The 17,026-nt window shown below is 56.9% G+C and overlaps 1 protein-coding gene across 1 annotated transcript; it reads right to left on the reverse strand.

The window, feature by feature from the left end:
• Nucleotides 1–5,862: 5,862 nt before the first annotated feature.
• On the reverse strand, nt 5,863–9,066 carry UBC (ubiquitin C). The gene is made up of 2 exons (XM_059676254.1): nt 8,907–9,066; nt 5,863–7,765 (listed from the first exon to the last, which is right to left on the reverse strand). The coding sequence occupies exon 2, from the start codon at nt 7,760–7,762 to the stop codon at nt 5,933–5,935; it is 1,830 nt and encodes a 609-aa protein (XP_059532237.1). The 5' UTR covers nt 7,763–7,765; nt 8,907–9,066; the 3' UTR covers nt 5,863–5,932.
• Between the last annotated feature and the right edge of the window lie 7,960 nt (nt 9,067–17,026).

The raw sequence follows: 17,026 nt of genomic DNA on the forward strand, positions 1-17,026 counted from the left end.
GGTATGTTTGACGTTATGTGCTTTTAACCACTTTTTTTTTAACCGCTTTTTTAAAAAAATAGCAAAACAACACAGCTGGTGTGGCTCAGTGATTGAGCATCAACCTATGAACCAGATCATGGTTCAATTCCCAGTTGCAGCACATGCCCGGGTTGCCCGCTCCATCCCTAACAGAACCATGACCTCCTGGTTTCTGGGTCGACGCTCAGCCGTGGAGCCACACTGACTGGGCACAAACTTAACCCTTTTAAACTGAACAAGTCAGAACACTCACCATGTTCAGCCTCCCCCTCTAGTTCCCCAACACTATCCCCAAACACATCCCTGTCCGCCTTCCACACTTACGGCCATTCCGCCCCGGCCCCCGGCCCCAGGCAACCCCCACCTGCTTTCTGTCTCCATAGACTTGACGATTCTGGACATTTCAGATCCGTGGACTCATGCAAAGGTGGCCTGTGGCTCCGCTTGCTTTTAAGGAATGAAGTCCGAGGGACACACTTGAAGGCTGAGCTGAAGCCCAGAAATCATAAAGGCTTTAAAAAAAAACACAAAACAACGAAGGATGTTTCCAAGAGGTAGTAAGACTCAACGCTGTCAAGAACTGGAGGAAGGGGGGCGGTATCTAAGGGGGAGGAAAGGAGAGAGGCTGTGATGCTCGGCCACCTCCTCACGCCCCCTTGTGGCTGGTGAAGCCTTGGCGAGCAGGACGCGCCCAGGTAGCCAGAAGATGATGCGGGTTTGGAGCCAGGGAGTCTGCACTTCGGTTGCATAACTATTACCCAGGGTCCCCGTCGCCCCCCACGCCATGCACCGTCACCCCCTGGGTCTGCAGAAACGGGGTGACCACTGGATGGCTCATCTCCCAGGCAACACTTAGAAATCCTCCCCAGTGGGAGACTCCGACCCTCTCGGTTTCTGCACCTAAACTCCTGGACACCTTCCCAGGCCTTGTCCCCGTGCACATCACTTTTTCCCCATTTTAACCATTTGCAAGTGTGTAGCTCTGCGGCATCAAGAACACCGTTGTAACGCCTCTAGCTGGCGTGGCGCAGTGGATAGAGCTTCGGCCTGTGGACTGAAAGGTCCCGGGTTTGATTCCAGTCAGGGCACATGCTTCCATCCCCGGCCCGGAGGCGACCAGTGGGTGTGTCTCTCTCACATCAGTGTCTGTAGAGACAAACATGTCTCTCCCCCTCCCTTCCACTCTCTCTCTAAAATTCAATGGAAAAATATCCTTGGATGAAGATGAACAAAAACATAAAAATAAATGCTTAGAGGAGGAAGGAAAGATCCGGAGGAACAAATTCCTTGCTGAATTACGACCGCTTGGGGGCGCTGCCGGCCTCCTGACTAAAGCAGCCTGTCCAGCGGCTCCCTCTCCCGGCGGCATGAACACTGCAGAGGAAGGACCCCGAGTCCAAAGGCCCTGCCCATCCGCCAGCAGCACCCGCAGCAGAGCCCTGATTTGTACCTTCGGACAAAACACAGAGAAACACTTGCAACGACTTACAAGCCATGCATTTGCCTCCAGGGCTCACACCGCTGCGCTCACGTCCGCGCGCCCTCAGCGTTGCGGTTGACTCGACAGGACTCCCCGCGGCAGGACCCTGGCCAGGCCATGGCTGACAGGCTCGCATCGGCAGGCGGAGGGCCCCGTCACTGTTCGCAGGGATGGTGTTGCCCTGGCGGCTTCCTTTGCTGCTGAGAAAATGACATCAAAGGTGTTTTCCTTTATTCAAAATGCAAGGTTAGAGCTGTCCAAACTACTGAAGATGTGAGCGGGCAGGTGCCGTACCTGCCTCCCAGGAGGGGCTGCTGTCTGCGTGTGCGAAGGGCACGCTGGGCGCCTGCAGGTCTTTTCGTTGCACGTTCCTGTAAGCTGCCTACACGCCCCAAACACGGGAAAGCATTCCTTTTCAAAGAACTGAAGGAAATATGAGGCAGTAACCAATACACTAATCGTTACTTAGTTACAAAAATAAGTTCTAAGGCTGGTTTTTAAAAATACGGACGCTCCACAAATGGCCGCGTCACCCTTTGCAGGAGCCGGGCTGATCTCCGCACCTTCCCCTGCAGAGTACGTGCCGCCCAGCGGGCGCCAAGACCAGTGACTTCTCGCGATTCCCAAGGACCTTGCTAGAGACGTGGCATCTATGCTGCCCTTTCAGTCAGATGCCCCGGGCACCAGCACCAGAGCAGCAGCCCCCTGGGCACGCTGGTAGACGGGCTAAGCACACCGTAAGGCGACCGTCCAGTGGGCCGCTAGCAAGAATGGGAACAGGGAGGTAGATGGAGATGTGCTGGTTTGGGAAAATGTCCTGAATGAGCTAGTTTAGGAAAGAAAAGCTGGTGGTGCCATGCAGTCAAACCCTGTGATGTGTGACAGGGCTGAAGAGTTTGGTGACATGTAGATAATGTGTAAAGCAAGTTTTTATGGTTAAGAAAATTTGTTGAATTCTCTGACTTAAAGTTGAAACTTAACATGAAAAGAGAATATACTCTTCCCAGGGCTGTTTTTCAAAACTGTTGTGAATGATCCTGTTTGTGTGTGTGTGTGTGTGTGTGTGTGTGTGCACGCGTACGCGCACGTATTATGGTATATATATTACACAGGGGGTTAAACGCAAAAAAGTGCAACTTTAATTAAAAATAATCACTGAAATTAAAAAAAAATCAATACTCTCAACAAAAAAAAGTAATCACTGAGAAGTAAAAACGGCTCACTCAGGAATTTAGATGGGTTATCTTTGCATTTATAAAACACACTCAATATATGTGTATATTATAAATGAGGCAAATATATTCCTAACTCGTTCTTTCCTGGGAATAAGCTTGTATTCAACTCTTTCTACATCTGGTTTTTAATGTGTTTGCATTCGTTTTTTTATTGTTAGTGATTCCTTTCACACTTGCCCTGAAGCTGCACTTTAAGGAGCCAAGTGTTTGAGCGCCCCCAGCCCTGAACACCCCCAGCTTTATTAGGCTAATGCTCTAGGGCACCAATGCCCAGACCCTTCCAGCTCTGGGGAAGGCTGGCAGGGTCTCCACTTATCTTAAGGGTATCAGGCTGCCACGAGATGACCAGCCACATTTTTTCAACTGTTAGTAGCCACCGACCCACTTGTACCCAGACTCTAAAATGCCTAGTCAACACTTAGGACCTTTGCAATGCCTGTCCTGCAGTGGTTATTTTCAAGAAGCGACTGGTTATTTTCTGTTATGGCCCTTCATTTTACACACACATATTTCAGAGGGAAAGGGAGAGGGAGATAGAAATATCATTGAACCATCCATCTGTTGCCTCCTACATGCCCCCTACTGGGGCTTGAGCCTGCAAACCAGGACCATAATTGAACCCAGGACCCTTGTCCACAGGCCAAGGCTCTATCCACTGAGCCAAACCAGCTAGGGCCCTTCATCTACACTAATAAAAGAGAAACATGGTAATTGGCGTACAACCGCTACCCTTTTCATTGGCTAATCAGCAAGATATGCAAATTAACTGTCAGCCAAGATGGCGGCTGGCAGCCAGGCAGCTTAAACTGAACATGAGGCTTGCTTGCTTCAGTGACGGAGGACTCCAACATTCCCGCCTGCGGCTGCAGGCCTCTGAGCCTGCAGTTTAATTAACTAAGTAACAAATACCACTGGACTTCAGCCAGCAGATTCACAACATTGTAAGCAAAGGCCAGAAACCTACTTTCAGCTGTGGAGGCCTAAGAGCTGGAGCCAAGTCTCAAAGCTAAAGCTGGCCCAGAATAAAAGAAAAAAGAAAAAAAAGAAAAAAAGGAGCAGTTGGGAGTTTCAGTCACCCGCAGCCTGAAAACAGCCCTCAGCCCCTCACCCAGACTGGCCAGGCACCCCAGTGGGGACCCCCACCCTGAATGGTGTGTGACCAGCTGCAAACAGCCATCATCCCCTCACCCAGGCTGGCCAGGCACCCCAGTGGGGACCCCCAACCTGATCCAGGACACCCTTCAGGGCAAACCAGCCAGCCCCACCCATGCACCAGGCCTCTACCCTATATAGTAAAAGGGTAATATGCCTCCCAGCACCGGGATCAGTGGAGCCATAAGGCCTCCTGGCACCGGGATCAGCATGACAGGGGGCAGCGCCCAAACCCCCTGATCACCCTGAGGCTCTGTGTGTGACAGGGGGCGGGGCCACAACCTCCATATCCACCCTGCTCTGTTTGTGACAGGGGAAGGCATCCCAACCCCCTGATCAGCCCTGCTCTGTGCCTGATAGGGGGGAGCTCCCCAACCCCCCCCCCCACGGGCCCTGCTCTGTGTGTGACGGGGTAGAGCCATAACCTCCCCATCGGCCCTGCCCTGAGTGTGTGAGTGGCGGCGCCCCAACCCCCTGATTGGCCCTGCTCTGTGGGTGATAGAGGGCGGTGCCCCAACCCCCTGATGGGCCCTGCTCTGTGACGGGAGCAGCGCCCCAACCCCGATTGGCCCTGCTCTGTGCGTGACAGGGTACAGAGCCCCAACCCCGATGGGCCCTGCTCTGCGAGTGACAGGGGGTCGCGCCGCAACCTCCCCATCGACCCTGCCTTGAGTGTGACAGGGGACGGTGCCCCAACCCCCCAATCGGCCCTACCCTGAGCGTGACTGAGGGTGGCATCACAACCTCCCAATCTCCCTGCTCTGTGCATGACAGGGGGCAGTGCCCCAACTCCCCAATCGGCCCTGCTCTGAGCCCGACCAGGGGCTGCACCTAGGGATTGGGCCTGCCCTCTGCCACCCGGGAGCAGGCCTAAGCCAGCAGGTCGTTATCTCCCGAGGGGTCCCAGACTGCGAGAGGGCACAGGCCGGCCTGAGGGACCCCCCCCTCCCCCCTTGTGCACAAATTTTTGTGCACCCGGCCTCTAGTTCTGTAATGAATATCAAAATTACACAACTCACCCTAACCAGTTTGGCTCAATGGATAGAGCGTTGGCCTGTGGACCGAAGGTCATGTATTCTGGTCAAGGCATGCACCTTTGGTTGCGGGCACATACCCAGTAGGGAGTGTGCAGGAGGCAGCTGATCGATATTTCTCTCTATCCCTCTCCCTTCCTCTCTGTAAAAAAAACAAAAATATATTTAAAAAAAAATTACACAACTCCGAATCTGCTGGTGGGGTTTGAGGATCTTGTGACATTGCTCAACTTACATGACTTGCAGTGAGTCACGGAAATCCACTGGTCTCTGCATTACCTACTTACGTCAACATAGTGAGAAACTCACCAGAATGGATTTGCCTACAACTTCTGGATTTTTCAAAAGGCATTTCCTAGTTATAATCCCCTAAATCTAGGACTTAAACCTGTTGACTTCAGGCATTTTACGATTAGCCAAGTGAAAACACCAATTTTCCTCTACTCCATGAGGACTAGTGCTCTTTGAAGACCAGACTTCTGGGGACCAAGGGCAAATTGCTTCATTCACAATCAGTTATATAGAAACTCTGCGTCTGCCATTAGATGAAATTGAGGAATATTGAATATTATATTTCAACCAATAGCTTTAATTCTCTAAATAACCACTAGCATAATGCGCAACATTACCTTTCTTTAAAAATCTGGTCAAAGAACCTTCTATATACAACTTTTGATTTTAAATAGAGCTATGTATTTTAAAATTGATTTCTACTGTATGTTCCCTTCAACCACTCCCACCTTTTTAAAATCTCCTTGCTGGTATTCCAGAAACTTTCTTCATTCTCAGGTACCCAACACTATACCCAAACTCAGTATTTGAGTCAGTTTATTATACCTCCTTACTACAAAATTACCTTAGTCTAAAAACCTTGATCCCTCACACCCCACCCTAAATAAAAATAACCTTACTTAGCACTGAATAAAAAAGATCACACTACTTGGGAATGCAACAACTTTATTGGAAGCAAAGTGCAATTTAAATTGGTTGAAAGCTTAAAAGGGATTAACTTAGACACCCCCTCTCAGGCGCAGGACCAGGTGCAGAGTGGACTCTTTCTGGATGTTGTAGTCGGACAGGGTGCGCCCATCTTCCAGCTGCTTGCCGGCGAAGATCAGCCGCTGCTGGTCAGGGGGGATGCCCTCTTTGTCTTGGATCTTGGCCTTGACATTCTCGATGGTGTCACTGGGCTCGACCTCAAGGGTGATGGTCTTGCCGGTCAAGGTCTTCACGAAGATCTGCATCCCACCTCTCAGGCGCAGGACCAGGTGCAGAGTGGACTCTTTCTGGATGTTGTAGTCGGACAGGGTGCGCCCATCTTCCAGCTGCTTGCCGGCGAAGATCAGCCGCTGCTGGTCAGGGGGGATGCCCTCTTTGTCTTGGATCTTGGCCTTGACATTCTCGATGGTGTCACTGGGCTCGACCTCAAGGGTGATGGTCTTGCCGGTCAAGGTCTTCACGAAGATCTGCATCCCACCTCTCAGGCGCAGGACCAGGTGCAGAGTGGACTCTTTCTGGATGTTGTAGTCGGACAGGGTGCGCCCGTCTTCCAGCTGCTTGCCGGCGAAGATCAGCCGCTGCTGGTCAGGGGGGATGCCCTCTTTGTCTTGGATCTTGGCCTTGACATTCTCGATGGTGTCACTGGGCTCGACCTCGAGGGTGATGGTCTTGCCGGTCAAGGTCTTCACGAAGATCTGCATCCCACCTCTCAGGCGCAGGACCAGGTGCAGAGTGGACTCTTTCTGGATGTTGTAGTCGGACAGGGTGCGCCCGTCTTCCAGCTGCTTGCCGGCGAAGATCAGCCGCTGCTGGTCAGGGGGGATGCCCTCTTTGTCTTGGATCTTGGCCTTGACATTCTCGATGGTGTCACTGGGCTCGACCTCAAGGGTGATGGTCTTGCCGGTCAAGGTCTTCACGAAGATCTGCATCCCACCTCTCAGGCGCAGGACCAGGTGCAGAGTGGACTCTTTCTGGATGTTGTAGTCGGACAGGGTGCGCCCGTCTTCCAGCTGCTTGCCGGCGAAGATCAGCCGCTGCTGGTCTGGGGGGATGCCCTCTTTGTCTTGGATCTTGGCCTTGACATTCTCGATGGTGTCACTGGGCTCGACCTCGAGGGTGATGGTCTTGCCAGTCAAGGTCTTCACGAAGATCTGCATCCCACCTCTCAGGCGCAGGACCAGGTGCAGAGTGGACTCTTTCTGGATGTTGTAGTCGGACAGGGTGCGCCCGTCTTCCAGCTGCTTGCCGGCGAAGATCAGCCGCTGCTGGTCAGGGGGGATGCCCTCTTTGTCTTGGATCTTGGCCTTGACATTCTCGATGGTGTCACTGGGCTCGACCTCGAGGGTGATGGTCTTGCCAGTCAAGGTCTTCACGAAGATCTGCATCCCACCTCTCAGGCGCAGGACCAGGTGCAGAGTGGACTCTTTCTGGATGTTGTAGTCGGACAGGGTGCGCCCGTCTTCCAGCTGCTTGCCGGCGAAGATCAGCCGCTGCTGGTCAGGGGGGATGCCCTCTTTGTCTTGGATCTTGGCCTTGACATTCTCGATGGTGTCACTGGGCTCGACCTCGAGGGTGATGGTCTTGCCAGTCAAGGTCTTCACGAAGATCTGCATCCCACCTCTCAGGCGCAGGACCAGGTGCAGAGTGGACTCTTTCTGGATGTTGTAGTCGGACAGGGTGCGCCCGTCTTCCAGCTGCTTGCCGGCGAAGATCAGCCGCTGCTGGTCAGGGGGGATGCCCTCTTTGTCTTGGATCTTGGCCTTGACATTCTCGATGGTGTCACTGGGCTCGACCTCGAGGGTGATGGTCTTGCCGGTCAAGGTTTTCACGAAGATCTGCATTGTCTATTAGAACAAAAAGATGAAACAACAAAAAAAAGAACCGGAGAGTTTAGCAGGCAATTCACCCATGAACACATTCCTAAGGCTAAGTGTCATTTTCTTATTGGCCCAATGGCTAAGATAAACACTTGCCTAGGGCAAGGAACCAAAAAAAACCCAAAAACCAACTTGCCCTGACCGGTTTGGCTCAGTGGATAGACCCACGGCTGGCACACTGAAGGGTCCTTGGTTCGGTTCCCTTCAAGGGCATGTACCTTGGTTGCGGACACATCCCCAGTAGGGGGCGTGCAGGAGGCGGCTGATCGATGTTTCTAACTCTATCCCTCTCTCTTACTCTCTAAAAAGTCAATTAAAAAAAAAACACAAGAAAAATTGCCTAACACAACACAGGTCACGTGTATAGACGCGGACACTGAAAACCGGCACAGCGTCACTAACCAGTGTCACCCACATTGAGAAAGGGAAACCTGTGCACACACCCTCAGAAAGGGGACCGGAACCGGAAACTTCCTGGCTAAGTCAACCCCCGCGCCGGGCGCTCAGCAGAGAAAGGCAGGGAGACTGGCCCCGAGGACGATCCTGGCCGCGCACGCCCCTCCCGGCCCGTCCGCCTCAGTCAGCTCAGCCCAGGCCCCGGCCCTGCGTCCCGCCGTCCAGCGTCGGGGAAGGGAACCCTAGCGCCCCACCCCCCCGCCGCCGGCGGCCCCGCCCGGCATTGTGCGCCCACAGCGCGGTGACGTCACGTGAGCGCGCCCCCGCCGTGGGTGCGGGTCGGTTCCGAGCGGCACCGGCTGGGCCGGGCCCCCTTGTCCCGCGGGGCCTTCGGGCCCGTTAGGCCGTGACAGACTCCACGGTGGACCCACACACACCGCCCAGCCCCGTCCGGCCGCAGCCGCGCTCCCCCCGCGTTTCCCCGCCACGTTGCCCCTCAGCCCGCCCGCCGGCCCCACGGCCGCCCCACCGGCCGCCATTTCGCGGCGGCGCTCTCCCCTCAGCGTCCGCGGCTGGCGGGACCCGCTCGACTAAAGGCCCCCTCAGCTGCCCTGCCCCCGCCCGCGGCGGACACCCGCCTGCCACCCTCGCCGCCCCCGAAGGAGCGGGACGTTCCCGGGACCCGGCCGCGGCCGCGGCGGACGCCGCTCACCAAGGGCGGTGAAGGAGGCTGCGAGCGAAGAGAACGGCAACTGTGTTCCGACGACCGCGAATGCGCGCGCCACGCCCGGCGCCCCCTTATATATCCGCGCGCGCCCGGGATCCCTCCGCGGAGGCAGGCGGAGGGACTACTTTCCCCGCCCCCGCCGCCCGCGGATACCCAGCGCCTCCGCGTCCTCTGACTCCCCTTCGAGAATGTTCTGAGGCCAAGGCTGGCGCTCCGGACCGAACCGGCTGCGGCGGGGCGGCGCCTCCGAGGGCCCGCGCGGAGGGATCGGCGCGTTGGCTGCGCGCTGCGTCCGCGGACGGAGCCGGCGCCGGACTCGCTGGGGGGAGGGGCGGGAGGGCGCCCGCGGCGCGAGCGAAAACCCGGCGCGGAGTCGGCGGGCGCTCGGAGCGGGTGGGGAGCCCGCGTCCCCCCCGTGACCCCGCTTCCCGGCCCGACGCCCCCTTCCTTCAGCCCCAACCGTCCCCCGCGGCTCCCGGGATCCCCCCTTGACGGACAGGGGTCCGGCCCAGCGCCTCGTGCGGAGTCGGGGCCCCGCTCCCTTCCCCCCCGCAAACAGGAAGGGGTCTTTATTTGGGAGTCACAGTTGAGATCTGGATAGTGTTTGTGTTTCCCTAAAGTTCTGTGCACCCCACCCCCCAGGCGCGTCGCGAGGGCTTCGGGGAGCCGCGGCCCCCGCCCCCACGCCCACCCCCACCGCGCTGGGCGGCGGCCGGCCCCTCCCCCGCGCGGGCGCCGGGACAGGGCGGATGACTCGGCAAATGTCCGCGGGGCCTGGACGCCAGCCGAGGCCGAAGGGCCGCTCAGGACACGCGGGGGGGTGGGGGGGGGGTGGGGGGGGTGTTCTCGCGGAAAACTGTGAGTGGGAGGCCCGCCGGGTTGTGTCTGCGCTGGATTTTGGAAAGACAGGTGGACGGGCTTCATACTTTTAAAAAAGAAAAAAACGATTTGCCCCCAATAAATTGTTTAAAAGGCTACAAAAGAAAAAAACACAAACCACACAACGATTTGCACTGGACCTGGAAGCTGGACAGGCCTAGAACCTTCTAGGTGGTTCTAGAAGGTTCTAGAAGGTTCTAGACTGTTCCAGAGGGTTCTTTCCCCTTCCTGATTGGTTGGCAGGGGGCACGGGGTCCTGGAGCCAGACCCGGCCCTCCGGGCTGGCAGCCCGTTGGCCTCTGGAATGGAACCCATTTAAGCCTGAGGTTTTGGAAGGACAGGCCTGGGGCAGCTGGGTGGGTCCGAGGGGGGAGAACAAGGGTTAACCCCGAACATGAGCTGTGACCTGCAGGACGGTCCCGGGGGCAGGAGGAGAGAGAAAGTGTTTTCACACAGATGAACGCGGGGAACGTTGAGAACAGGGTTTTTAGAAGTTTCCAGTAAAAACTCCCCTGGTGTCACCCCCTTAGTCACTGTTTCTTCTGGGCTCTTCCAGGAGGATGAGCAGCCCCTAAGAAGGGGGAGGCAGGGAGATGTAATGTCTACCCTCTAAGGCCGTCAAGAAAAAAAAATTAGAGGCAACAACAAAAAAATACGACTGACCTTGGGCCCATTCCCCTGGGCCTGTTCGCCAGCGGCTGAAAAAACAAACAAAAACAAACAAATGCCATTAGGACGACGCCATCGCCACCCCGGCTCCCGTTGGAAACGCCCGGCAGGCAATGGCTGAGTTTAGGAAGAAGGACTGAGCAGTTCACAATAGATCCCCCCCCCGCCCCCCGTTGTTTTTTAACATGTTCCAAGAGAATGAACTCATGACGGGGAAATGGACACGAATAAAATGTTTTCTGGGGTAGCAGCCCCCCCCCCAACCCCCCCCTACTTCCAATACAGACTTCTGTGAAGGTCATTTCTTAAGCAATGGACACAGACCGTAGTGGGGTGGGGGCGCGTGCTGGGGGGTGAGGGCGTGTGCTGGGGTGGGGGCGTGTGCTGGGGGGTGAGGGCGTGTGCTGGGGGGTGAGGGCGTGTGCTGGGGGGCGTGAGCATGTGCTGGGGGTGAGGGCATGTGCTGGGGGGTGGGGGCATCTGCTGGGGGTGGGAGCAGAGGTCAATGGGGGGAAAAGAGAGACTCATGTAATACTTTAAACAATAAAGAATTTAAGTTAAAAAGGAAAAAAGAATACTCATGTAGGTAAATAAACAATAATTTAAAAAATAGATGACTTCTTTCTAAATTTCTGGAAAGAGGTTCGAAAGGAACCAAACACGGAGGCTCCGTCCGGGGTCATTTCTCCCCGTTTTTCGGGTTTTCAGGCCGAAGTTGAGAGCTTTCGAGAGGAGCGGGCAGTGGCCGCCCGGCTCCCGCCGCACCCCGTTTGCTCTCGGTGCCGCGCTGGGTGTTGTTTTGCTGGGAACCTTGTGATGGGGGTGCGTCGAGGCTGAGTTAGGAGCTGCGTGGCAACAGCTTTGTCCAGAGTCCGAAGGTGTTCGGGGCGAGGAGGGAGGCGAGGGCAAGAGGAAGGAGCCGGGCTCGGCCTGGGGCGGGGCCCGGGGGAGCTCCAAAGAGAAAACAGCACGGGAGGAGCTGGGGGGACAGGAGGAGCTGGAGGGACAGGAGCTGGGGGGACAGGAGCTGGGGGGACAGGAGGAGCTGGGGGGACAGGAGCTGGGGGGACGGGAGGAGCTGGGGGGGCGGGAGGAGCTGGGGGGGCGGGAGGAGCTGGGGGGACAGGAGCTGGGGGGACAGGAGCTGGGGGGACGGGAGGAGCTGGGGGGGCGGGAGGAGCTGGGGGGACGGGAGGAGCTGGGGGGACGGGAGGAGCTGGGGGGACAGGAGCTGGGGGGACGGGAGGAGCTGGGGGGGCGGGAGGAGCTGGGGGGACAGGAGCTGGGGGGACGGGAGGAGCTGGGGGGGCGGGAGGAGCTGGGGGGACGGGAGGAGCTGGGGGGACGGGAGGAGCTGGGGGGACAGGAGCTGGGGGGACGGGAGGAGCTGGGGGGACAGGAGCTGGGGGGACGGGAGGAGCTGGGGGGACGGGAGGAGCTGGGGGGACAGGAGGAGCTGGGGGGACAGGAGCTGGGGGGACGGGAGGAGCTGGGGGGACAGGAGCTGGGGGGACGGGAGGAGCTGGGGGGACGGGAGGAGCTGGGGGACGGGAGGAGCTGGGGGGACAGGAGCTGGGGGGACGGGAGGAGCTGGGGGGGCGGGAGGAGCTGGGGGGACAGGAGCTGGGGGGACGGGAGGAGCTGGGGGGACGGGAGGAGCTGGGGGGGCGGGAGGAGCTGAGGGGACAGGAGCTGGGGGGACGGGAGGAGCTGGGGGGACGGGAGGAGCTGGGGGGGTGGGAGGAGCTGGGGGGACGGGAGGAGCTGGGGGGGCGGGAGGAGCTGGGGGGACGGGAGGAGCTGGGGGGACAGGAGCTGGGGGCACAGGAGCTGGGGGGACGGGAGGAGCTGGGGGGACGGGAGGAGCTCGGGGGGCGGGAGGAGCTGGGGGGACGGGAGGAGAGCTGGAGGGACGGGAGGAGCTGGGGGGACAGGAGCTGGGGGGACGGGAGGAGCTGGGGGGACGGGAGGAGCTGGGGGGGGCGGGAGGAGCTGGGGGGGGACAGGAGGAGCTGGGGGGACAGGAGGAGCTGGGGGGACAGGAGGAGCTGGGGGAACACCCAGGTTGTCTCTAGCAGGAAAAGAAATTCTGAAATGCCCTGCCGCCCCCAACTGAAGTCCGGCAGTGTGTGTGCTGGTGAAGAGGAGCAAACACTGGCCAAGGGCCCTGAGATGAGGAGAGAAATGATGAGCCTCGCCAGGGACAGCGGGGCGGGGGACATGTGCTGGGGCGGCCGGGGAGAGGTCAGTGGGGGAAAGGAGACTTCTGTAATTCATTAAACAGCAAAGAACTTTTTTTTTTTTAAAAAAAAAAAAAAGGAGATTGACCTTGCCCAAGACTAGTGGCTGCTGTTTTTCCGGAAAGAAAGGCCACTCTCACCCAGGAGGCACGGGGTCCCTCGGGGCACCTGGCACCGCAGGGAGATACTATTTTGGTCGTCACAACTGGGCGGAGGGGGTCAGCCAGGGATGCTGCTGAGCACCCTACCATGGACAGTCCCCCCACCACACAGCCACCTGCCCCCATGTCCACAACGCCCAGGTTTGGGGCCCCAGGTCTCCAGAGGCTTTTTTGGGGTCCCTGGAAAGTCTGCATGTCCGGCCGGGGCTCAGGAATCGGGGCTCAGGTCACAGGCCACGCTGCTCCCAAACCCACAGGCCCTGACCTAGAATGCCGTGTGCCAGAATGTGCTGGAGGCAGGGTGAGTCACGCGATCCATTTCCAGCTCCTCCCTGACTCAGATCCTTCCTTTGCAGGCGCCCCAGAAGCGAGGGCGTCGGAGCTGCCACCAATGGCAGCGTGACAGAGGCCCAGCAACAGAGCCGGATTGGCCAGTCCCCCCCCCCAACACCCTCAACCCCCCCACCCCCCCCCCCCATCCCCCGGGCACATGATGCACTGAGCTCACAAAGGCCTGGGTGCCAGGCAGCGGGGTGGGGGCAGAGCTGGGCCTGGTGCCTGCGTGTCTGCTGAGCTTCCTCTCCCCGCAGAGGACTCAGCTGCCAGGAAGGTGACAGCCTGGTATGGCACTCACCACTCAGCGTCCAGGGAATGTCCGCGGACACGGTGCCCGCAGGCCTGTCCCCGGAGAGCTGGGTGGGAAGGGCTTGCCTTGTCTTGTCATGGGTTTTGCCACCATAAATGGGAGTGAAGGGAATCAGCCACTTGAGGGGCGGGGGGGAGGGGGGGGAGGGGTGGCGAAACACCGTGAAAAAGGAACCCCACACAGAACACAGCGGCCAGGGCCCTGCTGTTCTGTCCGCGTCTGAACATTTGCATCACGAAGCAGAACACAGCCGCTCCGGCTTAAAAACAGCCGTCCCACCCCCTAACTCCCTGGGGCTTTTAAAAATCGTCATGGCAACACAGACATAACAAAACGGAACCATCTTCATTAACCATTTAAATTATATACATATATAGATTGATTTCAGAGAGGAAAGAGAGAGAGAGACAGCAATAGCAACGATGAGAGAGAATCACCGACCGGCCGCCTCCTGCCCGCCCCACACTGCCCTGACCCGAATGGGTTCGAGGTCGATGCCCGACCCCTGAGCCACACTGGCCCGGCTTACCCTGTTTTACGAGCACAGCTCAGCGTGTCCAGTGTGTTGGGGGGGGGGGGGGGTTCTTAGAGACCCTGGCATTGAAGGAGAGTAACGGGAGGAAAACCCAGGTGTTCACTGACTCCAATGCCGTCGCCTTGGGGGTTACCCTGGGGACAAGGAGTCACTCAGAGCAGCCGGTTCAGATCTGAGGCCTAAATACCGCAGGGAGAGGGGCGAGCAAGGAGGCCTCTGAGGAGAGAGTGAGTGAGTGTGGGAAAGACGCGTGGGGAAGAGGACGGGTGGGAGACAGGATCGCTTGTGACCAAGTGGGGTGTCCTCTCCTAGCCTCAGTCCTGCGACAGGAGTCCGCTGGTCCGTGGACCCCCGGAGGGGACCTCGCGCCTCTCAGCTCCTGGGGGAGACTGTCGGGCAGCGAAGGGGACCCGGGGAACGACTCTCCCGCGTTTGCTGTTTTCCAGGTGCCTTCAGCTCAAAATTATACCCAACTGGTTCAGCTGGTTGAGTCGCCCCAGGAACTAGAAAGTGTGTGGTTGGATTCCCGGTGGTCCGGCAGGGCACATGCCCGGGTTGTGTGGGTTTGAACTCTCTCTCTCTCTCCCCCATCCCCTCCTCTCTCTCTAAAATCAATAAAAGCATTAAAAACAACAAAGTCATGCAGCCACCTCCACATCTGCGTTCGTCTTGCAAAACTGACCTCTGACCCATTAGCCAACTCTCCGTTGCCCCATCCTCCCACCCAGGGCAGCCGCCACCCCACTTCCCGTCTCTGGTATGAAGCTGACGTCTCCAGGGACCTCATCGCAGGGGTTTTGTGTTGCTGTTGATGTTTTTTTTAATGTAAAATAAAATGGTGTTAGAAACGATTTTTTCCCAAGATTCATAACTTTTCTAGGAGGCTCCGTTTCCCCAGCACAGGCCTGATGTGATTATTTTCTCTTTCTTTAGGGTATTCCCCCCCTTATCATTGTGTATTGATGGGGGGAACCTATCATTTGATAGATAGAGCACCTGAATTAATTTGCAAAATAATCCTACTATTTTAAATCTTAGAACACATATACTTACATGAACCGGGGGTTAAGTTTCTCATATGTGAGGAAGGGGTGAGGTTTTTCCCAAGTTTCCCTTTCAAGGCCTGTGCGGAGCGATTGAGGAGGTGACCCTGCTGTGAATCCAGCAAGCGGAACCGATAAGCAGGGTCGGACTGACCCACCAGGAGTCAAAACATCATCTCATCCACATCATCTCCTCACCATCATCTCACCCACATCATCTCCTCACCACCATCTCATCCACATCATCTCCTCACCACCATCTCATCCACATCATCTCCTCACCATCATCTCACCCACATCATCTCCTCACCATCATCTCACCCACATCATCTCCTCACCATCCTCTCACCCACATCATCTCCTCACCACCATCTCATCCACATCATCTCCTCACCATCATCTCACCCACATCATCTCCTCACCATCCTCTCACCCACATCATCTCCTCACCACCATCTCATCCACATCATCTCCTCACCATCATCTCACCCACATCATCTCCTCACCATCATCTCACCCACATCATCTCCTCCCCACCATCATCTCACCCACATCATCTCCTCACCATCCTCTCACCCACATCATCTCCTCACCACCATCTCACCCACATCATCTCCTCACCATCCTCTCACCCACATCATCTCCTCCCCACCATCATCTCACCCACATCATCTCCTCACCATCCTCTCACCCACATCATCTCCTCACCACCATCTCACCCACATCATCTCCTCACCATCATCTCACCCACATCATCTCCTCCCCACCATCCTCTCACCCACATCATCTCCTCCCCACCATCATCTCACCCACATCATCTCCTCACCATCCTCTCACCCACATCATCTCCTCACCACCATCCTCTCACCCACATCATCTCCTCACCATCCTCTCACCCACATCATCTCCTCACCACCATCTCACCCACATCATCTCCCCACCATCATCTCACCCACATCATCTCCTCACCATCATCTCACCCACATCATCTCCTCCCCACCATCATCTCATCCACATCATCTCCTCACCATCCTCTCACCCACATCATCTCCCCACCATCATCTCATCCACATCATCTCCCCACCATCATCTCACCCACATCATCTCCTCACCACCATCTCACCCACATCATCTCCTCACCATCATCTCACCCACATCATCTCCTCACCATCCTCTCACCCACATCATCTCGTGGCCAGACAATAGCTGACGTCTGCGGACCCCCAGGGCTGCCTCACCCCAGCCCCTTCCCCTTTGCAGTTCCGCCCCCTGCACCTGCTGAAAGGCAGGTTTCGATGCTTGAAAGCGCCCTGTCTTCATGGTGGGCCGGCCTCCTCAATAAGCGCCTCATAGGATCCAACCTGCCTTCCTGGCTGGACACAGCGACAGGCAGCCCGAGCCCTCCCGGGGGGTTCCCGGTGACACCATTCGAAATAGGTAATGGTCAGCTACAAAGTAAAACAGAAGCCTATCATTAATTTCGCGTGAGGCCTCATAAATTTAACTTCAACCTTTGCTTGTTTACAAACAGGAGCTGCCACCCCTACGCCTCCAGCCACCGCCCAAGGGTGAGTCACTTCAGGAATTTCAGTTTCATCTCAGAAATGAAGGCTTTGCAGAGTCTCTCCAGATCTAAGGTGGGATGTTTTTAATTTCTTGGAGGGTGGGTGGATGTTTTAAAATGTGAGCTGGCCTGGCCACTGTGGTTCAGTAGTAGAGTGTCTACCTATGAACCAGGAGGTCACGGTTCCGTTCCCGGTCAGGGCACAGGCCCGGATCTCGGGCTCAATCCCCAGTGGGGGGCGTGCATGGGGCAGCTGATCAATGATTCTCTCTGGTCATCGATGTTTCTATTTCTTTCCCTCTTCCTTCCCCTCTGAAAGCAATAAAAATATATTAAAAAAAACCACACAAGTGTGGAGTCAAATGAGA

This window comes from Myotis daubentonii, chromosome 19, assembly GCF_963259705.1.
Source record: "Myotis daubentonii chromosome 19, mMyoDau2.1, whole genome shotgun sequence".
Taxonomy (NCBI): Eukaryota; Metazoa; Chordata; class Mammalia; order Chiroptera; family Vespertilionidae; genus Myotis; species Myotis daubentonii.